This window comes from Pan troglodytes, chromosome 1 (genome assembly GCF_028858775.2).
Source record: "Pan troglodytes isolate AG18354 chromosome 1, NHGRI_mPanTro3-v2.0_pri, whole genome shotgun sequence".
In the NCBI taxonomy this organism is placed as follows: Eukaryota; Metazoa; Chordata; class Mammalia; order Primates; family Hominidae; genus Pan; species Pan troglodytes.
The window spans coordinates 65,672,073-65,699,320 of record NC_072398.2 but is presented as its reverse complement, the minus strand read 5'-3'; the positions used below and the strand labels follow the sequence as shown (position 1 = coordinate 65,699,320).

General features: G+C 42.4%; 1 protein-coding gene across 1 annotated transcript in view; it reads right to left on the bottom strand.

Annotated features, from left to right (window-relative positions):
- The window catches only part of NMNAT2 (nicotinamide nucleotide adenylyltransferase 2), a 180,972-nt gene extending 158,862 nt beyond the window's left edge, over positions 1-22,110 (bottom strand). The window contains exon 1 of the mRNA XM_001162779.8: positions 21,870-22,110. Coding sequence (XP_001162779.2) covers positions 21,870-21,954 — 85 coding nt within the window. The 5' untranslated portion in view covers positions 21,955-22,110. The remainder of the gene's footprint in view (positions 1-21,869) is intronic.
- Between the last annotated feature and the right edge of the window lie 5,138 nt (positions 22,111-27,248).

Sequence of the window (27,248 nt, the reverse complement as noted above, 5' to 3'; positions counted from 1 at the left end):
AAAAGTGGGCAAAGGATATGAACAGAACTTCGCAAAAGAAGACATTTATGCAGTCAACAGACACATGAAAAAATGCTCATCATCACTGGCCATCAGAGAAATGCAAATCAAAACCACAATGAGATACCATCTCACACCAGTTAGAATGGCGATCATTAAAAAGTCAGGAAACAACAGGTGCTGGAGAGGATGTGGACAAATAGGAACACTTTTACACTGTTGGTGGGACTGTAAACTAGTTCAACCATTGTGGAAGACAGTGTGGCGATTCCTGAAGGATCTAGAACCAGAAATACCATTTGACCCAGCCATCCCATTACTGGGTATATACCCAAAGGAATATAAATTATGCTGCTATAAAGACACATGCACAAGTATGTTTATTGTGGCACTATTCACAATAGCAAAGACTTAGAACCAACCCAAACGTCCATCAATGATAGACTGGATTAAGAAAATGTGGCACATGTACACCATGGAATATTGTGCAGCCATAAAAAAGGATGAGTTCATGTCCTTTGTAGGGACATGGAAGAAGCTGGAAACTATCATTCTGAGCAAACTATTGCAAGGACAGAAAACCAAACACCACCTGTTCTCACTCGTAGGTGGGAACTGAACAATGAGAACACTTGGACACAGGATGGGGAACATCACACATGACATGGGGGCCTGTCATGGGGTTGGGGGAAGGGGGAAGGATAGCATTAGGAGATATACCTAATGTAAATGACGAGTTAATGGGTGCAGCACACCAACATGGCACATGTATACATATGTAACAAACCTGCACGTTGTGCGCATGTACCCTAGAACTTAAAGTATAATAAAAAAAAAATATGCTAAGAGGGTAGTCAAGCCCTAGAGACTGGGTCACATAGCATGTTTGCAACTTCTGTTTCTTAGATTATAGGCTGACTCTCTTCTTCATTGTTCTTGTTCTTAAATGACTAGGAGAGACCAGAGATCAGACCTCCTTTCCTTCAAATCACTGATCTTTGTTATAGATTAACTGCCTCCTTTATTGTCCTGAACCTAACTCAGACTCAGATGGTGCCAAAGACCCTACGACTGTTACATCTTCAGTGTGGAAAGTTAAATATTATCTTTCCTAAAATAATAAGACCATCTTGACTAATCAGATTGTTGTAACTATGCATTAAGACTTACATAGAAAGATGTTGAAATTTTGTTAGGCTTCCCTAAAATTTGTCTGTATAAATGATTTCAAACTTCTACACTTCAGAATACTGACTTCCATTTTTTGAAATCTGTGCTTCCCAGGTGGTTCTCCTCAAACGCTGCTCTTGAATAAACTCTCTTTAAACTAGATTCTGACCCATTTGATTATTTTTTGTTGACATGCTCAATAAATATTAGTTCACATATTAGTTTATAGTGATTATTTATTGCAGGGGATGCTCAGAGTTACTCACAACACAGGCCAAAAAAAATTTTCAGGATGTCAGGCCACTGCTGCTCCCCCCTCCACTCCCTCAAGGCAGGACAAGTGTCTGTAATTTCCCACGAAGGTCTTTGGACAGGTTCCCTCTGGGGATAATTCAAAAAGGGAGGGGAAAAGAAGCTGAGCATCACCTAATTGACAAGTTGGGTTTTCTTTCCTCTTTCCTATTCCTTTAATCTCTACAGATTGGACTTTACCCCAAAGCTGCTGTCGTGCAATAAGACATCATGTCATGCATAAACAACATCATATCTTTTTTTTTTTTTTCCGAGATGGAGTTTTGCTCTTGTCACCCAGGGTGGAGTGCAAAGACGTGATCTCGGCTCACTGCAAACTCCGCCTCCCAGGTTCAAGCAATTGTCCTGCCTCAGCCTCCTGAATAGCTGGGATTACAGATGCCTGCCATCACGTCCAGCTAATTTTTGTATTTTCAGTAGAGACGGGGTTTCACCATGTTGGCTAGGCTGGTCTCGTACTCCTGACCTCAGGTGATCCACCTGCCTCGGCCTCCCAAAGTGCTAGGATTACAGGCATGAGCCACTGCACCCGGCCAAACAACATCATATCTTATTCCTCTTTTCTCCCTCCCAAACTTTTCAAGGCTGCAGAAACATGTCATTTCTCAATTTCTTTAAACAAACAAAAAATGTTTGATCGCAATAGCCTGAAATAAGTCAATTTGCATGTAAAAGAAATGTGTGTGTGTAAATTACTGTGGGTTCTATTGAGTTGGGGGAAGGGACAAGTGAAGAGGAACAACCACCCCCCCCCAAAAAAATGGCACTAAAACATCTCAGTAGCCATGGGGAGCCCCCACTCGGGAGACTGTCCTTACCCACCTCCCCACCATTCCTTCCATCCACTGTGAGAGCTCAGTACGACCACAGATGAAACCACAAAGAACCAATCTTAACAAAGCAAGTGCAGTGCGAAGGGCAAATTCCACATGGAGAAGTTGTTCAGGCCTTTTTAATGAATATTCATAGCCATATGATTTACTGGGCAAACTGGGATGTTGGACTTAAACATTCCACAAGGGGTTCAGCAGGGAGTTCTTTATTCACTACATTTAAATGCAAATGATAACAAAATTGCATGACAATACACATTGAAAAGTTGATTTAATGCAGCATAAGAGAAGGATTAGGGAATTAGTAAGAAGGATTTTATTTCAATTCTTTACAGGGGTTAAAGTCAGGCCAGACAGAAGCCAAGAATTCAAATGCTATTACAGGGGACAACCTTGTCACCAAACAGGATTTGTTTAATTATTTTTCTCCTTTTGTGAAGAAATGGAAGAAAAAGGTCCCTATTTTTGTTCATCAAAGATATCTGCAGCTACCCATTAGGACTCCTGATCAGCAGGAGTTTATCTCACCAAACTGATAATAATTCAGGCAAAAGCCCAGAAATGTAATTTTTTTTGTTGTTTTTTTTGAGATGGAGTCTCACATTGTTGCTCAGGCTGGAGTGTGGTGGCACAATCTCAGCTCGCTGCAACCTCTGCCTCCCAGGTTCAAGCGATTTTCCTGCCTCAGCCTCCTGAGTAGCTGAGACCACAGGTGCACACTCGGCTAATTTTTGTATTTTAGTAGAGACGGGGTTTCACCATGTTGGCCAGGCTGGCCTTGAACTCCTGACCTCAGGTGATCCACCTGCCGTGGCCTCCCAAAGTGCTGGGATTACAGGTGTGAGCCACTGCACCCAGCCTCAGAAATGTAATATTATACTTAGCTAGCCTGTGCCATATTAAGGGGGAATGCATATGCTTAGAAATACTGGAAGCATTTCCCAGACCCTTTTTCTGACTGATGAGAAATGCTGGTTGTTGAGGGACTCCAAGTTGAAAACCACTGATATAGGAACATCTTCTAACACAGACATTCGTGGCTTTGAAGGGAAAGAGAACTGAATGCTCCATTTCAGAGGAAGAATGGCCCATTGTGTCCAATAGGAGCTCTACTCTGGAGGGAAGCCTTGGAGGCCCCTCATGATGTGAGAAAGATGTGAAAGACAGTGCTTTACAGGCAATGCTTTAAAGGCAATGCCAATGCTAAATTGCCACCCCCGCTGTTGGTCTAGGGTGGAAGCATTATTATATCTGCTCAAAGAAAGGAATTAGACATCTTCCCATACCAGCCCTGTCTGCAACCCAAATGGTCAAGCAAACAAATACAAAATGGGGAAGAAAAACATCCTGTCTGCAAAGGCAGGTCAGATAGACAGAGAAGCAATTATGCACCAACTAAAAGGATCTCAGGCTGGGTGAGGTGGCTTAAGCCTGTAATCCCAGCACTTTGGGAGGACGAGGTGGGATGATCATTTGAGTCCAGGAGTTCGAGACCAGCCTGGGCAACATGGTGAAATCCCATCTCTATAAAAAAGCAAAAATTGGCCGGGCGCGGTGGCTCACGCCTGTAATCCCAGCACTTTGGGAGGCCGAGGCGGGCGGATCACGAGGTCAGGAGATCGAGACCATCCTGGCTAACACGGTGAAACCCCGTCTCTACTAAAAATACAAAAAATTAGCCGGGCGTAGTGGCGGGCGCCTGTAGTCCCAGCTACTCGGGAGGCTGAGGCAGGAGAATGGCGTGAACCCGGGAGGCGGAGCTTGCAGTGAGCCGAGATCGCGCCACTGCACTCCAGCCTGGGCGACAGAGCGAGACTCCGTCTCAAAAAAAAAAAAAAAAAAAAAAGCAAAAATTAGCCAGGCACGGTTGAATGTGCCTGTAGTCCCAGCTACTTGGAAGACTGAGGTGAAAGGATCACGTGAGCCCAGGAGGTCAAGGCTGCAGTGAGCTGTGGTGGCACCAATGAACTCCAGCTTGGGTGACAGAGCAAGACTCTGTCTTTAAAAAAAAAAATGAAAGAAAGGATCTCACCTTCGAAACAATAGGATTCTAGGATTTGCTTCAAAATAATATAGGGCAAGGATTGGGAAGTGGGTAGGGGTATCAGCACATCAAAATGAGCAAGGAATTGATAATTATTGAAGCTGGGTGATAGGTGCATCAAGTTCATTGTTGTATTGTTCTGTTTACTTTTGCATAGGTTTAGAATTTTTCATAAGAAAAATGGCTTTTTTATTACTTGGTTTTTAAAAGATTCCACTTCACCCAATGTAAATATGACACTATCCACCTCTGTTGGGACAAAGTCATCATTGCAGGGAACAAGGTCATTTAGCCACTTACATAGGAGCCCTGGGAATAGGGAAGCGTCCACCACATGGCCATGAGGGAGGAGCTAGACAAAACTAAGACTTTAAGACATGGACAAGAGTTGACTGGAGCTTTCAACAGAACTCTTTTTATTTTTATTGTTTTTTTGTTTGTCTTTTGTAGAGACGAAGTCTCACTTCAAGAGAACTTGTTTTAAAAATAACAGCCCTTTCAGTGAAATATCAGAAAACAAAGTTGATAATTTCAGAATTCAGAAACGCTTAGGCTCAGCCCTGCCTGGGAACGTGCAAAGTGTCTTTGCTATTCCAAAGGCAGAATGTTATTCCCAGTGTGTGGTTGACATCTCACACAACTAAGTATGTGCACTGACCTGCAAAGTTCTGGAAGGTACCACGTCTTGACAATACACCAGATGGATTTTTTAATAAATTGGAATAGTTTAGCTGTTAGTCCACCAAATGACAAATTTTTCAGAATGTCAGGACATTTTAACATGCAAGTAGCTATAGCTAACCTAACTTGATTCATTTAGAAAAAGAGAGAGACAGTGCCACAAATAAAGGGATTACTTGCTATGCTAAGTTCAATGATAGATAAGACAGCAAAATCAGGCCACATCAGAATGCAGCATCATGAATTGAATTGAATAGAGGGATGTAGACAATGAAGGTATGTTTAAAGGGGATAAGGCAGGATGCTATGAAGACTGGGAATGTAATGACATCCAGATAAAAAGAACTAGAGCTTGTGAAGCCGAAATAGAAGGGTGCTGGGACAGAGTAGCTGTCTCCACCTATTTGAATGTCTCACAGTGGAAGACAGATTAAACTTGCTGCATGGATCTCGAGGAAAAGAACTAGGTCCAACACGTGGGAGTCTCAGGAAGCCCAGTGTCAGCTAGATAGAAGGGACAATCTTGAAAAAAGTGCAATTGTGCCAAATGCTATTTGGCTGCTTTGGAAAATAGTGCATTCTCTGGACCTGAAAGATCTCAAGCAGAGATTGGACAGAAACTTGTAAAGATGTTTTAAAAGGGATTTCAGAACTGGAAGACTATCTGCACAATTTTGAAATCTGCTTCAAATGGAGATTCTGTGATTTCTGAAGATGCAAACTTAACAATTGATAAACCAATGGTTTTTGGTTTTGTTCGCTCAAAGTAGAGTAAGTACTTTAAAAAGCTTCACTTCACTAGGTGTCATGTACCTAAAACCTTTTTCAAACTGCAACTAAATAAAAAAGAAACTCAACTGCTCTGCCATTCCTTTTTTTTTTTTTTTTTTTTTTTTTTTTTTTTTTGAGACAGAGTCTCACTCTGTTACCCAGGCTGGAGTGCAGTGGCGAGATCTCAGCTCACTGCAACCTCCACTTCCTGGGTTCAAGCAATTTTCCTGCCTCAGCCTCCTGAGTAGCTGGGATTACAGGCACGTGCCACCACACCTGGCTAATTTTTGTATTTTTAGTAGAGATGGGGTTTCACCATGTTGGTCAGGTTGATCTCGAACTCCTGACCTCGTGATCCACCCACCTCAGCCTCCCAAAGTGCTGGGATCATAGGCGTGAGCCACTGCGCCTGGCCTGATCTGCCATTCTTAAACCTACTTTTGCCTCACTGAAAAATAATTCCTACATGTCCCATGCACCCGCCTGAAGTGTCCAGTGGATACTTGGCTCCATATTTTTCACTCCTGCCAAGTTACACACTTCATAGCTCCCAAACATGAGTTGCAGGTTCCCACTGTGGATATCTGGGAAGAAGCATGAGCTTTTCTATATTGAGGCAAGAATTATCTTGATTTTGAAGTCCCTAAGTCACTGACACCTCGTGTTTGCTGTCTGTCCTGTTTTTTTGGTTCTGTCTTGCTTGAATCTCTGTTTTCCTGTATTTTCTGTTTCCTAAATGCTTGTCTTTTTTTTTTCTGAGCATCTATTTTGCCTAGATGTTGAGATTCTGAATATTCCTAACAGTTTAATCATTCATTCATTTGCTAAATATTTAAAGTATCTTCATGTTCCTAGAACACTGTGCTGGGCACCTTAGGAGATACAAAAAACCATATGACCTTGGCTAGAACTTATATCTGATAGATAATATGAGGAATGGACAGAAATAACTACAACCCATAGCACAATGTGCTAAGTACTATAAAAGAGGTACAAACCAAGTGCTATCAGTGTTCGGAGGGAAGTGAGATGCTGCAGAAAAACTAGATATGACTGCAAGAGCATGCCTGATGCAATTGGTGTGCTAATTTTCTAATCATCAAATATAAGGTATATAAGATATTACGTTTAAAGAAGGAGGTAGCTATGAAACAAGAAAAGGATAAATGTGTTCTGAGAAAGTATACCTAATGTTCAACAGCAGATAAATGTCCAACATTAGCCAGAGTGGTGAATCAATGTCCACTGTAAACCAAACACCAGAAAATCATCCCCACCATGAACATGGCCATTTACCCAGTCAGCCAGAAAAATTACAATTATGAAATTGAAACTACATTTGCTGCTTAAATGAGTCTTTTCAGAGATTTAGTTTAGACTGAAAATTGTTCGTTAAACAGTTTCTCTGGGTAATGGACTTCAATAGCACTTCCTATTTTAAGAACACTTTAGATACTTCCATTCCAACACCCAGAGGTAGGTTATTCCAGGGGTTGGCAAGCTTTCTGTAAATGTCCAGATAGTAAATAATTTTGATTTTGCAGTCCATAAAGTTTCTGTCACACCCACTCACTTCTGTTGTTTCAGTGCAAAAACATCCAGAGATAATACATACATGAATGAGAGTGGCTATGTGCCAATAAAACTTTATGAATAGTAAAATTTTATTTTATAAAATTTATATGTATCACAAAATATTATTGTTATTTTACATTTTTTTCAACCATTAAAAAATGTAAAAAGCCATCCTTAGCTTGCAGGCCTTAAAAAATCGGGTAGCTGTCCACATATGGCCTGCAGGCCATAGTTTGCCGACTTCTGAGTTATATCAATCACCCTATTTTACGAATGAGAAAGATAAGGCTCCAGGAGACTAAGTATATTCCCAGATCAATAGCCATTCAGTTTATTAGTTTCCATATAAACAGAAAAAATGGAGTGATAGGAAAAACTGGGGCCTTTACCCATTCTTTGTCAACACTGGTAACAGCAAGAGAACCTGATGTAATATCTATAAATTTTGATTCCCTGGGGTATAACAAGTAAATAATTTTTAAATGGTGCTTAGCAAGATTGGTTCATGGAAAATGAAGCAATTATGGCTTGAATTTATATGTACAATATTTATTGTCTTAATTTTAATTTAAAACGAATGACGTCTCTTTTTTAAAAAAAAAGTCTTCTTTTAAAGATCTTGTAGTTGATGTGATGAGCTAGGCACTGCTAAATATTTAGCCACACATAAATATTTGAAAAGGAATATGAATAGTCATGGATGTAGTTTCATCTCAGTGCTCCATGGAGGAAGTATTTCACCTCTCTGTGGGTACTAAGATGAAGGGTTGGAAAAATGTTGAAGAATAAAGCATTGGTGGGCATGGTGGCTCACACTTGTAATCCTAGCACTTTGGGAGGCTGAGACAGGAGGATCGCTTTAGCCTAGGAATTTGAGGCCAGACAGGGCAACAAAGTGAGACCATGTCTCTAAAAATTAAAAAAAATTTAAATTAAATTTTAAATAAAGCATCAGAAAACCCAACCCCTTACCATAGTGTCACTTTATTGAGTTTTTTAAATGGTAAATAATTTCAATAGTCATGGAGAATGATATATTTTTGTTTTTGTTTTCTTGAGACAGAGTCTCTCTCTTTCACCCAGGCTAGAGCACAGTGGCATGATCATGACTCACTGCAGCCTCAACCTCATGGGCTCAAGCCATCCTCCCACCTCAGCCTCCAGAGTAGCTGGGACTACAGATGCACACCACCACACCTGGCTAATTTTTAAATTTTCTGTAGAGATGGGATCTCCCTATGCTGCCCAGGCTGGTCTCGAACCCTTGGCCTCAAGTGATCATCCCACCTCGGCCTCCCAAAGTGCTGAGATTACAGGTGTGAGCCACTGTGCCCAGCCAGAACCATAGTTTTATAAGAATAGAAATAGGTCTTGATCAAGACCTCCAGGATTAGTGCTAAAAACAAGTGTCAAAGGACAGGATCTCTACAGTGCTTACTTTTCAGACAATTAAGCCTGTGGAGAAGAAAGCAGGCACATATTCAAATCCCACAAAATCATGGAAGATAAAACTAGGGTGAACTGAGTTCACCAAATCTGAGAATACTTGAGCAACAAGGGCATTCCAGTGAAGCACAGTAAAATCTAGATCCTAGGCAAGAACAACCTATCAGGGGAGTGAATTTTTTGCTTATTTGTTGTTATTTTGGTGGGTTGTACAGCAATAGAATTTCTCACTTGTGTATTTCATCAACAGATATACTTTATACAATGTACAATGGTTCCATTTCAGAAAATAATAAAATCGTGGCTGGGCATGGTGGCACACCCCTGTAATCTCAGCACTTTGGGAGGCTGAGGCAGGCGGATCACCTGATGTCAGGAGTTCAAGACCAGCTGGGCCAACATGGTAAAATCCTGTCTCTACAAAAATAATACCAAAAAAAAAAAAAAAATTAGTCGGGCATGATGGCGGGTGCCTGTAGTCCCAGCTACTCTGGAGGCTGAGGCATGAGAATCACTTTAACCTGGGAGGTGGAGGTTGCAGTGAGCTGAGACAGAGCCACTGCACTCTAGCCTGGGCGGCAGAGTGAGACTCCATCTCAAAAAATAAAAATAAATAAAAAATAAATAAATAAAATCATGAAAAGAAAGAAAAAGAAAAAATCCACTTCAAAGAGTGATACAGAAATAATAACTTTAAAATGTTTAGATAAAATCACAATGGCAGCTCCCTACTGAACTGCTAACAAAGGGAACACTGACATTTGGGATGCAGGTCCAACATCTGCCATGTACTCCTTTGCCCATCACCTTTCGAGGCCCACTAAAAAAAATGCTGGGTCAGATCTGAACTGCTTGGCACTGCCCCCCTTCCAACCTGTTTTCTGGCTCTCTCATCTGTCCTTCCCTGTGCCCACCTGCACTCTAGCAAGTTCCCTAGAAATTCCTTAATGCGCCATGCTGTTGAGGCTTCCATATATATCCTGCTCTCTTCCCAGAATGCCATTCTCTCTCTCTTTTTTTTAATTTCCCTTTTTTTTTTTTTTTTTTTAAGAGATGAAGTCTTGCTTTGTTGCCCAGTCTGGTCTTGAACTTCTGGGCTCAAGTGATCCCCCCATCTCAGCCTCCCAAGTAGCTGGGACTACAGCCACATGCCAACACACCCAGCTAATTTTTTAAATTTTTGTAGAGATGGGGTCTCATTATAAATTCCAGGCTGGTCTCCATATCCTGGGCTCAAGCAATCCTCCCATCTTGGCCTCCCAAAATGCTGGGATTACAGGTGTGAGCCACCACGCCCAGCCAAGAATGCCTTTCTCTATTCTGTCCACTTGGCAGCTTCAACTTTCAAGCTCAAACTCTCACTAACACCTGCTCTAATGGCCCATCTACCATGTCCAGAGTGGTAACTTCCTCCATGTTCCCACTTTACCTCATTCTCACCTCTTTTGTAACACTTTCCACCTCAATTGCTTTGTTTAGTTTGTTATCTCCTCTAGAGATCATCAATAGCCATAGAGCCCTCCTGACTCTATCATTCCTGGCAGTAAGTCTACCATAGACTTGAGATGAGGAATCTAATATCTCACTCATTACTCATTCAATAAACATTTTTTTTTTAAGATGGAGTCTCACTCTGTCACCCAGACTGGAGTGCAGTGGTGCGACCTCGGCTCACTGCAAGCTCCACCTCTGACCGTCCCACCTCAGCCTCCTGAGCAGCTAGGATTACAGGCATGCACCACCACGCCTGGCAAATTTTTTGGAATTTTTAGTAGAGACAGGGTTTCCCCATATTGCAGACTGCTCTGAAACTCCTGACCTCAAGTGATCTGCCTGCTTCAGCCTCCCAAAGTGCTGGGATTACAGGCCTGAGCCACCGCACCTGGCCTCAACAAACGTTTAATGAGCACTCACTGTATGCCAGGCACTGTCCTAGGAGCCTGAGATACATTAATGAGCAGAGTAAACAAAGATCTCTGCTCTTGAGGAGCTCTAGCTGGGGAGACAGGCATTGAATAATAAGCATAAGAAAACAAGAAATAACATGCTTTGTTTAAAGGTGATAAGTAGGAAGGGGAAAAGATATAAGTAGAGCAGAATAACAGGGACTGGGAGTGTGTGAGGTGCAATTTTAAATTATGTGATCAGGGGAGTAGGATCTGCCAAGTGGACAATGAGGAGAAGGTTACATTTGAGTAAAGAATTGGAGGAGAGGAGGGAATGAGACATGGGCTAGGTGGGGAAGGGCATTCCCGGCAGAGGGAACATTCAGCACAAAGACTCTAAGGCCAAAGCAAGGATGTTCCGTGGGGTTAGGTAAGAATGAAGTGGAAGAGATGCGTTAGGGTGGAGGTGGGGGCAGAGTGGCTGATCATGGAGGCCTGTAGGCTATGATGATGACTTTGACTTTGACTTTGACTGACGGAGATACAGAGCTCTAGAGGATTTGGAGCAAAGGAGCAACATGATCTGACTTAGATTTGGCTTACATTTTGAAAGGATCACTCTGTTTTTTTGTTTGTTTGTTTATTGAGACGGAGTCTCGCTCTGTCTCCCAGGCTGGAGTGCAGTGGTGCAATCTCGGCTCACTGCAACCTCCGCCTCCCGGGTTCAAGTGATTCTCCTGCCTCAGCCTCCCAAGTAGCTGGGACTACAGGCATGTGCCACCACGCCCGGCTAATTTTTTGTATTTTTAGTAGAGATGGGGTTTCACCTTGTTAGCCAGGATGGTCTCGATCTCCTGACCTCATGATCCACCTGCCTTGGCCTCCCAAAGTGCTGGGATTACAGGTGTGAGCCACCATGCCCGGCCGAAAGGATCGCTCTGATTATTTGTTAAGAAATGAGTGTTGCAACCAAGAGTGGAAGCAGACAGACCAGTTAAGAAGCTATTGCAATAATTCAAATGAAAGATAACAGTCGCTTGCACCAGGGATGTAGATGGAGAGAGGTTGTTGGTCTTAGTTATATTTTGAAGATAAAGAGATTCCAAAACATTTGGACATAAATAGTGTGTCCAAAACAGGGAATAATTAAGCATTAGTCCAAGGTTTTTGGCCTAAGAAACTGAAACAAGAATAAAACTATAAGCATTTAGTCTTATCTAGGGAATATGCTTTACTATCTCTTCTACTGCCTGGTAAATATTAAATGAGGTCAATATGTTGCAGCATGTCTATTCATGTGGAGGCAATTTGATGTAGGAGGAAAAACAGAAAAAGAATGCTATTTAGCTGCCATCACTTCCAGGGGTTAGCCTCAGAGTCTTGCTCCCTTGCTACTTCCTCCTCTTAACCTCTTATTGCCACGATTATAAGAATTTTCCTGGCTGGCTCACTCGTATAATGCTAAAGAGAATTATGCATTAAATTTAATAAAAATTAGCTTAATGGCAGTATGGTTTAAAGAAGCTCAAATAAAGTGGCTTCATGATTAGGATGATAATGGGGAAGATGATGATACTAGTAGTGGTCATAATATTTGCCTTTGCTGCAGAGTTTACAAATCACGGAGACACTGGAAGATGTAAAGGGAGGAGGGAGCCAATACCAGGAGGATGGCCTTGGTCACACCACGTAAGCCACTGAAAGATCTTTTTAAGCTGAAAGACTTCTGAGGCTAGCTGCCAAACTCCAAAAAAAGCAAACGCGTTCCATGCAATTGAGTGCTTATAACTGGAAGATCTCTGGCAGTGGAAAACGTCCCTCCTTGTAAACTGATGCTGCATTTACATATATTGAGATATGGAACACATCCCTAAATAAAGTTATGTAATTCTCTATAAAATGAACTCCTTTATCTCAGGTCTTAGTCTGTAACATCGAATCCTAAAGAATTACTTCAAATGCCTTTGTTTAACCAAAATTTTGTGTATTGAATATGTTTTAAAAAAATTTTTAAGACAAGGTCTTGCTCTGTTGCCCAGGATGGAGTGCAGTGCTGCGATAATGGCTGACTACAACCTTGAACTCCTGGGCTCAAGCAATTCTCCTGCCTTAGACTTCAAAGCACTGGGATTATAGGCATGTGCTACCACACCCTGCCTGAAGAAAATATTTTTGCGTTCCTTTGTGTAGTTAGGATCTTTTTGAGCAATTCAGGATGATCCAAAAACCAAGAGTGAACAAGAACTTACTAGAAAGTGTATTTCACAGCATCATGAAATATTAGCTAAACAACCACCAGAACACTGTTCTGGTGGCCAAGAGGACAATTACATTGAAAAACTAAGACTTGAATTTTTTGAAAGAAACACTTTCAAAACTGGATTTTCATTATCTCTTCCAGTCATGCATGGATTAATTCTAAACTATTGCCTATCAAAAGAAAAATAACAAAATAAATATATTATCTGTCTACTTTTTCATTTTCCTTTTGTGTCTGTGAATATCTTTGAAACAGAGAAGTTCAAACTTGAATGTTGGCAGGTTATGCTTTTTAGTTTGTCTCCACACTTTAGGCTGTTCATTTGACTTGATCTAAAATTGGAAATGTATGTAGAAATGTTTCTCTGAGACCCATAACATTTCAAAGGATGTTCCTACTAAGCAATAATCAAATGATTTGAGAAATAATTGAATTACCTTAATTCTGATAGTTCTAAGCAGAAAGGCTTACAAATATAGAATAGGGTCAAGTAAAACAAAAAGAGAAGAGAAACTGAAATAAATATTTCAAGACTCTTAGGACATCAGCTCTGTTCTTCATTATACCCTATTGCTTATTTTGGAATAAATTCTAGATAGGAGATTTGCCTCTCATGGTGAGGTTGTTTTCATATGAGCCTCAGTTAGTCAGTGCAGCAGAAAAAAGTAAATTGAGTCAACAGTTTGTGTGAACACAAATGTCTACATTTTCTTTTTCAGCCCATTATTCTTGTGTCATGAGCAGACACTGCTCCTGCTAGTGAGACCACCTTGAGTGATCCATGAGTTACCACTTGTGTACCTTCAACTTACCAACAAATTAGGTAGGATTCCCAAGCACCTACATTTTTTTTTTGAGATGGTGTCTTGCTCTATTGCCCAGGCTGGAGTGCAGTGGCAAGATCTCAGCTCACTGCAACCTCCACCTCCCAGATTCAAGCAATTCTCCTGCCTCAGCCTCCCGAGTAGCTGGGATTACAGGTGCCCGCCACCACCCTTGGCTAATTTTTGTATTTTTAGTAGAGACGGGGTTTCACCATGTTGGCCAGGCTGGTCTTGAATTCTTAACCTCATGATCTGTCCGCCTCAACCTCCCAAAGTGCTGGGATTACAGGCAGGAGCTGCTGCGCCTGGCTACTTTTTTTTTTTTTTTTTTTTTGGAGACAGGGTCTCACTCTGTTGCCCAGGCTGGAGTGCAGTGGTGCCAACATGACTGATTGCAGCCTTGACCTCCTTGGGCTCACGATCCTTCCATGTCAGCCTCTCATCACTCAAGCGATCCTTCCACCTCAGCCTCCCATGCAGCTAGGACTATGGGCACGTGCCATGAAGCCCGGCTAATTTTTATATTTTTAGTAGAGATGGGGTTTCACCATGTTGCCCAGGCTGGTCTCAAACTGCTAGGCTCAAGTGCTACACTGGCCTCAGCCTCCCAAAGTGTTGAGATTATAGGCATGAGCCACCATGCCCAACCCCAAGCATCTACTTAAGTATACTGTCACAGCCATCATCAGAGTGGTGGGCAAGTCAAAAGTGGTTTTGTGAACTACTATCAGTTATTCCCAATTTTACATCCTCAACATTAAAAAAGAGTCAAATTTAGGATATTGATTCTCTTCCATTTTATAATTTTTTTAAAAAAGCGGAAAATCTTTCTTTTAGCATTTTATTTCCATACTGTTAATAAATTTAATATCTTTCTTGCATGAAGAAATTTTAATAATCTAACTGGAATCTACTGGGAGCTTTCATTATAAGACTCAGATATCCCAGGTCACAAAGAAACTTTGAATTTAGGTATTCTGCCACATCAGTGCTTGGTTAGAACACATATTACCAAAATTTTAAAGTAAGAAATATGAGTCTTTATTTTCCCCACCAACCCCAAATCTCCTTCTCCTCTAGCATTTTCTATTCATCCACCTTGGACGGAAACCTACAAATTACCCTGGACTACTTCACCATCACACACTCATCACATCACCAAATGAAGATCTCTCTCTCTCTCTCTTTTTTTTTTTTTTTTTTTTTTGAGATGTAGTCTCACTCTGTCACCCAGGCTGGAGTGCAGTGGCGCGATCTCAGCTCACTGCAACCTCCGCCTCCCGGGTTCAAGTGATTCTCCTGCCTCAGCCTCCCAAGTAGCTGGTACTACAAGCGTGTACCACCACGCCCGGATAATTTTTTGTATTTTTAGTAGAGATGGGGTTTCACCATGTTAGCCAGGATGGTCTCGATCTCCTGACCTCGTGATCTGCCCGCCTCAGCTTCTCAAAGTGCTGTGGTTACAGGCGTGAGCCACTGCACCCAGCCAAACGAAGATCTCTTTTACCTCCTAAATAACCTTCGGATACACTCATTCTCCATCCCAGAAACCACCAGCCTGGGCCAGGTGACCATCTTCTTTGGGTTGAATCCTGTATTGCTGAAATACATGCCTAATTGGTCACCACATTCTTGCCCTTCACCAATCTACATTCAACATTTAATTAAATCATAATTTAAAGATATGGCTATGTTACCCCTTTACTTTAAAAACAATGCAATGTCTTCTCATTGCCATTGCGATAAAGTCTAAAGTCTTTAACATGACTTAGGAGCCTTCATAACTGTTCAGACATTCAACTACCTCTCTCTAGTCTCACCACTCACTCCCCTTCTCCTTGAGCCTTCCTGAATTTTCCTTGTTCTATTATTCTGTGTCTCTGTCTCTTCACCCTAGCCTTTGCACATGGCTGATTTCTCTGCCTGGAACAAGATTCTATACATTCATTTAAAAAATCTATTCAACAACTGTTATGGAGATCCTACTATATGCTAGGTACTAGGAAATATATCAGTTATGACATCAGGCGTTGTTTCTGTCTTCAAAATCTTAAGGTCTACCATGGGAAACAGCCGTAAAACATATGAGATGAGAGTTATGGCCTGGAAAGCATAAGGTGATGTGGGAACAAATGTCAGGGTAGCCAGAATTAATTTAGGCGTCAGTGGAGGTTCCCTGAGAAACTATCATTGAAGCTAAAATCTGAAGAATGAATAGGTGTTAGCTGAGGTAACAGAAGAGTGGGAAGAAAGGAGGAAGTTGGGGGAGTTATGAAAGCCCATTCCAATGACAAAGTTAAATGAAAAATATAAGAGTATTCAGAAAAGAAAGACCTTTTTGGTTAGACACGGCTATCTTTGTTGGATATATTTTGTTGGTGGCCTGTGTTGCCAAGGAAAAAAATTTGTAAGGTTCTCACGACCCTTTGTTGACAGCTAAGTTCAAATGGCTTCTTCTTTCATAGGTGCTATTGCAATTATAAGGGAATAAAAAAGAAACATCATGAATGAGAGAGTCTAGATATCAAGAAAGTGGTTCTACACTGATTTTTGCTGATGAATTTGACCCAATGACTTACACATGTACCTCTGCCTTATCAATTGTAAAAGGGGATACTATTATTCAGTTTACCTTACAGGGTAGGATCAAATTAGACAGTGGTACAAAGGAAAAGAGTACCACATCTTCTTAATAGCTTTTTTAATATAAGAATTTCAATCATATTCAACAGCTTCTTGATTTATAGCGGTTCTCTATATATTAGTAGCAACTCAAATTCATTTTTCTTATGGTTTCTAGCTGTAGCAGTAGGGGCCGCATCTCCAATTTTGCAACAAGTAGAAGGCCCTCTTTATTACCCTTTAAGAAGGACAAAATTGGATTATGTCTCTTCAAATGATCCAGTTCGAAGCAAAAAAAAAAAATTTTTTTGATAGAAAAACTGGAAAATCCAGTTATTTTACAATTATCAAAAAGCAGGATATAGCTGGATGCAGTGGCTCACATCTATAACCCCAGTTACTTGAGAGGCTGATGTGGGAGGATCGCTTGAGGTCAGGAGTTGGAGACCAGCCTCAGCAAAATAGCAAGACCCTGTCTCTAAAAGAATTTTTTTTTAATTAGCCACCAGGGCGTGCCCATGGTGCCTGTAGTCCTAACTACACAGGAGGCTGAGGTGAAAGGTCCGCTTGAGCCCAGAAAAAGAATTGAATTTGGTCATTTCTGGCTATCACAGCCACCATGTCCTCCTGTTTTTGGTCACATTCTCCTGGATGCTGGTGGAGGGACTACTGCTGGAGAGCAAGGTGGTGGCTGTGAGCATGCACCCAGCCTAAGCATGAGACTGTACTATGCCACAGGCTGGGGTACTTGGAAAATGATTATAGTAGATCTTGTGCCATTTGAGTTATCAGTATTGTGGGTCTTTTCGAAGAAATATGATTTTTCTAAAGAAATATTAATTTTCTTTTTTTTTTTTTTTTTTTTTTTTTTTTTGAGATGGAGTCTTGCTCTGTCTCCCAGGCTGGAGTGCAGTGGCGCGATCTCGGCTCACTGCAAGCTCCGCCTCCCGGGTTCACGCCATTCTCCTGCCTCAGCCTCCCGAGTAGCTGGGACTACAGGCGGCCGCAACCACGCCCAGCTAATTTTTTTGTGTTTTTAGTAGAGATGGGGTTTCACCGTGTTCGCCAGGATGGTCTCGATCTCCTGACCTCGTGATCCGCCCGCCTCGGCCTCCCAAAGTGCTGGGATTACAGGCGTGAGCCACCGCGCCCGGCCTAGAAATATTAATTTTCAAAAACAGCGGCTGCCATAAGTTCCCAATTCCAATTGTTCTCACTGAAGCTTATTTCAGAAAGCTCTCCCTGGTATTAACCACCCGACCTGAATGAATGACTCCTTGCAACCTGGTCATTCCTCTCTGTCAGGCATCAGACCTCTGACTGGCTTAAAAGGAGGAAAGATGCTAGACTTTGGTAATTTTTGGAGACAATATCAGAGCGCAGTGAAAAGATAATAGTTTTTGGATCCAGTTAGATCTGGATTTCTGCAGCTAGCAGAAACAGGAGTTTGAGGCTGCAGGAAGCCATGACCCTGCTGCCGCACTACAGCCTGGGCAACAGAGCAAGACCCTATATCTACAAATTAAAATAGAAAAAATACAAAAAATAGCTAGAAATATTTCTGCTGTGATGAAATTCCCCAATTCCTCTGTTTTTGTTTATATAGCCAAATTAATCTGAGCTGTCCTTTCTTACTTTTCTATTTAAACTTGCTCTCTGACTTCCCAGTGGTAGATTTATTGACAAATATAGCTATAAATGTAAAGAAAGCTACATTAAATTATAATCTCTACATAGTTAAAAACTAAGCAGTTACATTTTTTAAAACTTCCAATTCCACATTATCTTCTTATGTAATGAGGCAGACCCATGAGATATGACATCATTCCTTTATGAGTTTACTTTGCCAAAAACTTTTACTCATCCCTGAAAGCATTTTAGTTACAGCTGAGTATACAAGTGTCAAATATCTCTCACAAATACTATTTTTTCCTGTATGTTTCTATAGTTTCAAATAGGAGAAATAATATCAACTTCCCTTTCAGAGTAAAAGAAAAGTTCATTCTAAAAATATTTACAAATATTGAGAATTGTACAAGTGCTACTTTACAAAGATGAAGAGTGAGTCTTTAGTTTTGAATGCCACTTCTCTTTTTGTTTACCGTCTCTCTTTTTCCTTTGGTAAGAAATTGAATTTCAGGATATAGGAGCTCTATTTAAAATGACTAATTTCAAAGTCCTGTTTGTGTCCGTTTTTAAAAAAAAAATTATTACAAATTTCAGTCACCTTAAAGAAAGCTTGAAAAAAAAAATTTAAGGCAGAGTCTGGCTGTATTACCTAGAATAGAGTGCAGTGCGCTATCTTGGCATACTGCAACCTCCGCCTCCCAGGCTCCCACCTCAGCCATCCTCCCACCTCAGCCTCCAGAGTAGCTGGGACTGCAGGCATGCAGCACCATACCTGGCTAATTTTTATGTTTTTTGTAGAGATGGGGTTTCATCGTGTTGCCCAGTCTGGTCTCAAACTCCTGAGCTCATGTGTTATGTCCATCTTCACCTCCCAAAGTGCTGGGATTGTAGGAGTGAGCCACCACGCCTGGCCAAAAGTTTGATAATTTAGTTGTATTAATTATTTCCGTGTTGTCAGAGAGAAAATTTTTAAAGCAATTTAAAAGGAGGAAATAGTTCATAAATAACTGGTTTCTTTAGACATGAGACAAAGATCTTAAGGAAATGCATATACATGAATCTCACTTAGTTGATGGCCAGTTTAATTCTCTTAGTTTATGGTTCATGAAAATAGAGTGTTCATGGAATTATGCAGTCAGAAGATGAGCGGGCACTTCCTCCAGCCTTTGTTGCAGTATGAAGGCCTCTGCAAGAGGAATCAGGAACATGAGGCTCAAGTCTCAGTGCCACCCATTCTCCATGTGTGTTCATAAGTCACTTGGCTTCTGTCAGTTTCTCATTTGTAAAATAAAGGTAATAATGTTTTTCTTATAAGGTTTTTAACAGGAATAAGTAACATAACATAGATGAAATGGCTTTGTTAACCAGAACTGCTCTACAAAAATAAATTATAAAATTTATCCAGAGCTCAAAGATTCCAATAAGACATTCTACCAAAAATAGTTTAATGTGTATTTTGTGTTCTTATTCTTGCCTCATTTTCACCTGTTTATGTGCTAAATTCTTCATTAGGTAATAAACTCCTTAAAGCCATAGTGAGTGAACATATCATATCCTTTTTTTGTATTACTCTCTGAATTATACTTTAATGGACATGCAAAGGACTTTGTTCACATTCTGCCCTGGTCCTCAGTTCTTATACTAAGTAAATAATCGTTACTGCCAAAAGTCTCCTTTCACCTTTCTATATCTAAACCCTTCCACTGCAACTCAGGTCTATTTCCACATAGTCTATCCTTGAAGCTCATGGAGAATTGGCAGGTCAGCATTCGCTTAACAAAAGCCTTTATTACTGTTAACAAAGAATCTTCAGCTACAAGACAGAATCTTTGGTTCTCAATCCAAATCTGTTTCTCTTGTAATCTAAAACAACTGGGATTTCCTAGCTTCAGGAAGAAAGGAGCAGTACCCGCTGGGTCATCAAAGATTCTTAGAGCCACAGAGTTTCATCCCCAGCCCAATGGCTCTTCCCTACTCCTCCTTTCTCTTGGTTCCAAAGGAAAACCCATCATTGCCTGGTCAAGGGAGAGGAGTAAAGCGCATCAACATAAAGTGCTAGAGGACATATGGACAGACAGGAAAAGAAGGAAAGGGATGAAGACACCAGCATCAAAGGAAAGTGAAAGTGGAGTGTTCTTAGGGCACTGATAGTCCTTAGAAGACTGACGACATGCTCTTGTCTACCCTGATGCTTGAACAGAAGTCCTTATTTAACAGGCAAGTTGGCATTGGTTCTTAATAAAAGACTTTTAAAAGCTGAAGGAATGGTGAAGAAGGGATGGCTATCTCTCAGCCTCCCTCCTTCTATCGTGTAGATATGCCTACCCGATTTGCCCTTTGCTCAAAGTAGTTCTATATTCTTTCCATGAGGTTTTTAACAAGCGAGCCCAGTTCAGCGCACCTTTTAAGTTTAAAGATGAATATTTTTAGCCTAAGCCACCTCGCCCTGTCTTTACCGCTGTGGTGTGGTTTTCACTAAACCTCCCTAGGAGGGCTCGCGCAGTCCTCAGGCTCCGGATAAACACGTGTGCCCGCATCCAGCTCCGGCGCACCCTGCATTTCAGCACCGCCGCCTCTGGAGAGCGCCTTGCTGGCGGGCCAGGTCAGGGCCTCCCACCCGCTCTCTCATCCATCCCAGCCCACTCGCTCTTCCCTACTCCTCGCTTCTCTCAGTTTCAAGAAAAAGCACCCCCAACTTCTAACTTCTCAATTCCTGCTTCTAAAGTGACCTCCGCGTCCCTCTTTCCGTGTCTAAACGCTCATGCCCCGCGCCTTTGAGTCCTACGAGCAGCTGCGAAGCCGCGTGGTTTCCCACCGGTGGCGCGAGACCTCCAATAGGCATCTATCGATCACTTTTCCCCTATCGCTGCTGGACCCCGAACCAGCCAGCCGGATGCCCCCGCTCGCTCTCTCTGACTCCACGCCCCAAAGCTTCTAAGAAACAAACGCGCGATGATGAGTCCCCTCCCCCCAACACGCACACGCATATACTCACACACAGTCATTCGCACATTCGTACACACACTAGACGCCTCAAGCCTTCCGAGTGCCATCGCCACCCTGGGCAGAGCCTCAGCCAACTTGGGCCCCGATCCTTCGGCTCCGGCTCGCGCAGGGCCTCCCGCAGCCTCCGCCCGGCCCCCTCCCCGACCTGGGCAGCGGGTCCCTGAGGCCGAACCTAGGCGGAAAAGGGCCCCCTCCCTATTCACTCAGCATCCACCTCGCGCGGGCAATACACGGCCCACAATTCCCAAACACTCGTCCCTGGGCCGCCCAGAATCACCAGCCAAATCCGAAATTAATCTTGAAGCCCCAGCCCCTGTCACTGGTGTGTCGGGCGCGAGTGTGTTTGCGAATCCCAGGCACATACATGACTTAACTCCTTCGAGCTTTCGGCCCATCCTAAACAAACAGCACGTTATCTCCAGCCCCCTCCTCCCCTACTCGGCGCCCCAACCTCTGCCCCCATCCCGGTCTTCGCCAGCCAGGTAGCCGAACCACCGCACCGCCGCACTCCAGTTCTGGTATCTCGAACCCCTGCCCAGCCCCAAATGATACTCGTCTCTAGTCCCCTCCCATCCCCCACCTTTGGCCCCCTGCGAGCCGGGTCTGGCCCCGGCAAGTGACGCCTCGGAAACGCAGTCTGCGTCCCCTCCCCTGAGTCCAAAATAAAGGGGCCGACCTCCACCAGCTGGATGAGCCGGCGCACCCTTCGGAAGGGGCACATGCCTTCCCGTTCGATCGCCCTGGAAAACACAGGTGCCTGGGAAAGGAGAGGAGCGGAAGCGGCTTCCAGAGGTGGGCGGGAGGACTCACCAAACATCTGAATGTGCCCTTTGGTGATGGGATTGAAGCTGCCGCAGGCGAGCAAGATAACGTGGGTCTTGGTGGTCTCGGTCATGGTGCAGATGGGTCCTTCGCAGTGGTCTAGGGGTTGCCTCTCTTTTTGTGTCTCGTTGTGTCTGCAGAGGGAGAAAGGAAGGCGAGGCTCCGGCGGTGGATGCTGTGGACTCCAAGGAGCCGCTCCAGACGCAAACCGCGTCACTCTCCGCCTCCCCTTAACGCTTGCAGCTCCGGCTAGATCCGAGGCTGCTTTTGTATTGCTCTGCTCTCTTCTCTCCTCGGTCGCTCTCTTTTCGTTCTAGCTTCCTTCGCATCTCTCGTCCTGGTGCCCCACCCCATCCTCGCTATCGCCCCCAGCCCACTTCACTCCATCACTGTCTTCCTTACAGTTTATCCAGAAGGCAAGACGTGGTATCCAAGCTCAGAACCAAGAGCCCACAGCATGGTGTGAGCTCTTTCTGCCTCTTGCCTCATCTTGATTCAGTTTTCCTTCTCACTCTAACATTTTTCTGTCCCCCCTACTTCCTCTAACATCTCCAAGTTAAAAAATGTTTGATCTTAAGGTATTTTTTCTTTCTCTCTTCCTCAAAATTTTAAGTGAGAAATGACCATTGTTTATTTCAGTAGTATTCATTTCTGCTTTTCCTTTTTCCTTTATCTGATGATTCCAAACTATTGAGTTGAGTCCAAATCTTGATCTGCTGGCTGCAGAGAGATAGGGGTGATCTAAGCCCTTCCTCTGCAATACTGATCCTTTTCGTGGGCGAAGCAATGCTATCCGTTTGAGAGAACATGAAGGGGGCAGAGTTACTAAAACTGTATTAGAAAATTATGGGGATCCGCCGGGTGCGGTGGCTCATGCCTGTAATCTCAGCACTTTGGGAGGCCGAGGCGGGTGGATCACGAGGTCAGGAGTTCGAGACCAGCCTGGCCAGCACGGTGAAACCCTGTCTCTACTAAAAAACAAATACAAAAACTAGCCGGGCATGGTGGCACGTGCTTGTAATCCCAGCTACTCAGGAGGCTGAGGCAGGAGAATTGCTTGAACCCGGGAGGCAGAGGTTGCAGTGAGCGGAGATCGCACCACTGCACTCCAGCCTGGGTGACAGCGAGAATCCATCTCGAAACAAAAAAAAAAGAAAAAAGAAAATGATGGGGATCCTCCATAAGCTACCAAAGTTGAGACAAAGACTTACCATTTAACAAGTGTTTCTTGAGGGCTCATTATGTGTCAAGTATTGCTATAAACCCTGCTGGTGAAGCAAAGTCACTGTCTTCATTTTACTGGAGGAAGATAGACAATAAATATTAGATGGTAATTGTGCGATGCACAGTAAGTGAATGCAATTTACTCTCTGACAGAGCAGAGAGTGAGTGGAGAAGAGAGGACGAATCAAGTAGTCTGAGAAGGCCTTTCTGGGGAGGTGACATTTCAGTGAGACCTGAGTGACAGGAGTAGTTGCTAGCTCACATATTCAGGGACAGGGAAGGGCTTACTGTATTCATAGAAATGAAAGGCCAGTGTTGCTAGAAAGTATGGGCAAGGGGAAAAATGATACAAGACTGAGCAGCAGGTGATCAGGGCCAGATCAAATGGGGCTTGTAGGCTAGGGCAAGAGTTAGACACTTTTCTAAGTGGAATAATAACAAAAGGAAGCCACTGAAGTTTTTAAGCAGGGGAATAATATGTAATTTACATTTTTATAAGATCACTCTGGCTGCTGGGTGGAAAGGGAGGGCAAATGGGAAGACAAGGAAAGCATTTAGGAAAATCTGGTAGCCTAGGCAAGTGGAGTTGTCCTGAGACTAGGGTTTATAGAGACGGGAGCAATGAGAAGTAGATGGTCTCAGGATACGTTTTATAGATTTTGAAATTTGGCTTAAACAATGAGTAGACTGAAATTGAGAATGGTAGGGGAAGACAGATGTTCTATGCTTATACAACAGAAAGAACCAATAATTCTTTGCAGATGAATTGGATATAGAAGATAATTCTTTTTTTTTTTTTTTTTTTTTTTTGAGACAGGATCTCACTCTGTCACCCAGGCTGGAATGCAGTGGCATGATCTCAGCTCACCACAGCCTCGACCTCCTGGACTCAAGCAATCCTCCCACTTCAGCCTTGCAAGTAGCTGGTACTACAGGTGTTTGCCACCATGTCCAGCTAATTCTTTATGTTTTTTGTAGAGATGGGATCTCACTATATTGCCCAGGTTGGTCTTGAACTCCTGACCTCAAGCAATCCACCCATGGCAGCCTCCCAAACTGTTGAGATTAAAGGCATGGGTCACAGACCCAGCCAGAGCCAATAATTCTTAACTTAGAGATTGACAAGTACAAATACGTACCTATCCTGGGCTTCAAGTTTCTTGGATAAATTTCCACCCCATATTAGTGAGTTGGTCACTGTGTTTTTTCTTACCGAAGAGCATGTGGTAGGTGTGGAGTAAATATTTGTTAAATTATGATGAATAGCAAATCAACCCTAATACGCATAAAATTTCTAGTTTAAATAGAAGACTCCTAAGAACTGATGTATATTTATAATGGGGTTTTTATCTTCCCTAATATGATATGCAGATTAGTGGCTTAAAAAGAGCAAGAACTTGTAAAGGGAGGCTGACTCAGGTATGAAACTGACACTCACTAGCTAGGCAATTGACATAATTATAGTTAAGCAATCAATATTTATTGAGTGTCAGCCATGCACCAAGCCCTGATTTAGGGGCTGTGAACAAAACAGAGTCCCTGCTTTAATACAGCTCACATTCCAGGGGAAAACAACAGACCATAAACAAATGAATAAACATAATGGTAAAAAGTACCATAAAGAAAAATAAAGCAGAATGTGAAGAAAAGAGAAAGAAAGAAAATCCTCTTTTATTTGCAGTGGTCAAAGATGGCCTCTTTGATAAGACAGTGTTTGAACAGGGACCTAAATGAAGTGAAGGTGTGTGTCACTTGAATATCTAGGGAAGAATATACCAGGCAGGACTGCTAGTATAAAGGATCGGAAGACTAACAGTGCTTGGGGGTGTTTGACAAGCACACCAAGGTGACTGGAGAAAACAAAGAATGTGGAAAGCACTCAAAGACAGGTCCAAAAAGTAGGACAGATCATACAGGGCCTTGTAGGTCTTAATTAAGGCTCTGGTTTTTTCACTTAGAAGGGATGGGAAGCCATTCGAGGGTTTTGAGTGGAGAAGTGACATGAGGTGACTCAACGTTTGAAAAGTATGTTTGGCAGAAGATATAAATTTTGGAGTCTTCAGTGTAGTTTATATTTAAAGTCATGGGACTAGATGAGGTTACCTAGGGAGAAACAGATATACAGAGTGAAAAGGAGGTCCTCAGTTTCAACCCTGGGGCACACCAAATTAATAATAGTAGCTAACATTCATTGGGTGTTACTAGAAGCCCAAGCACTGTAAAATGTTTACAGATGTTAACTCATTTAACACTCACAATAACTCTGTGAGTCTGTATGATTTTATTCTATCTTAGAGATAAGCCTACAAGGACACAGGGAAGTTAAGTAACTGGTCTGGGTTGAGACTGCTAGCATGTATGGAACCAGATTCAAACCCTGACAGTTTTGATTGAAGGCCCTACTCTTGATACAAGGCTACTCTCTCATCTTGTTTCACTGCTATGCTATACTGGCCATATTTGTAAAATGAGGAAAACAATACCCACCAAGCTGCAGAGATGTGAAGATTAGAGGTAATGTATGTAGAACACCTAGCATATAGTAGATGATCAATAAATGATAGCTAGTTCATAATTGAGAGAATAGGACTTCTTAGCAGAGATTGGAGAACAGACTGAGAGATACCTTACCATGTGCTAAGGTCTGAATATTTCTGTCCCCCAAAATTCATATATTGAAACCTAATCCCCCATGTCATGGTCTTAAGAGGTAGGGTGATATGGTTTGGATCTGTGTCCTCACCCAAATTTCATGTTGAATTGTAATCCCACATTGGAGGTGGTGCCTAGTGGGAGGTGATTGGGTCATGGTGGCAATTTCTCATGGTTTAACACCATCCCCCATGTAGGTGTTGTCTTGATAGTGAGTTCTCATGAGATCTAGTTGTTTAAAAGTGTATAGCATCTCTTTCCACCCACTCCTCGTGCTCCAGCCATGTAAGTCCTGCCTGCTTCCCCCTTGACTTCCACCATGAGTAAAAATTTCCTGAGGCCTCCCTAGAAGCCGTTATGCATTCTGTACAAGCTGCAGAATCATAAGCCAATCAAACCTCTTTTCTTTATAAATTACCTAGTCTCAGATATTTCTTTAAAGCAGAGCAAGAACATACTAATGCACAGGGCCTTTGAGAAGTGACTAGATCATGAGCTGGAAGCCCTCATAAATGGGATTAAAAGAGGCTCAAGGGAGCTCATTTGTTCCTTCTACCAAGTGATGACATATCTATGAACCAGGCACCAAGCCCTCACCAGACACCGAATCTGCTGGTGCCTTAATCTTGGACTTCCCAGCCTCCAGTGAGGAATAATTTCTGTTGGATATAGCTGTTCCTAAAGCTAGATCTACCCATTAGACTTCCCAATTAAGTAAATCAATAAATTCCTTCTTTGGCTTAGTTCCAGTTGATATAATAAAGGCTTACCAATAAATGACTTGCCCAAAGCCACACAATAAGCAAACTCTAATTTGAATAGGGTTATTGTTATTTGTTTCTGAAATAGTCCTAAGTAATACAAGCAAGTTACAACATCTAGAAGTGTACAGTTACTAACCTTGAGCCACTTCAACTCCAGTAATAGAATGAATATGCATGTGAATACTGAGACTAGCAGGTCTAATTGGTGCAAATTTTTCTTATGCTTCCATTTCCACTGAAATTAGTTTAGTTATTACTAGGAAGTGTACTTTACGGGTTTGCTATATGGATCAAATAAAACCATGTGTGGTCCAGGCACGGTGGCTCATGTCTGTAATCCCAGCACTTTGGGAGGCTGAGGTGGGAGGATCACTTGAGACCAGGAGTTCGAGACCAGCCTGGCCAACATGGTGAAACTCTGTCCCTACTACAAATACAAAAATTATCCGGGCATGGAGACACGTGCCTGTAGTCCCAGCTATTCAGGAGGCTGAGGCACAAGAATCGCTTGAACCTGGGAGGCGGATGTTGCAGTGAGCCGAGATCATACCACTGCACTCCACCCTGGGCAATAGCGAGACTCTATGTCAATAAAACAAAATAAAATAAAATAAAATAAACCATGTGTGAGTAAAGAACTTTGTTAAAAAAGCATATTGTCAACTTTAGGTCAAACTTCACAGCTGCTAAATACAAACGCCAATTGTTTTTAAGTGTTTAGTTGTTT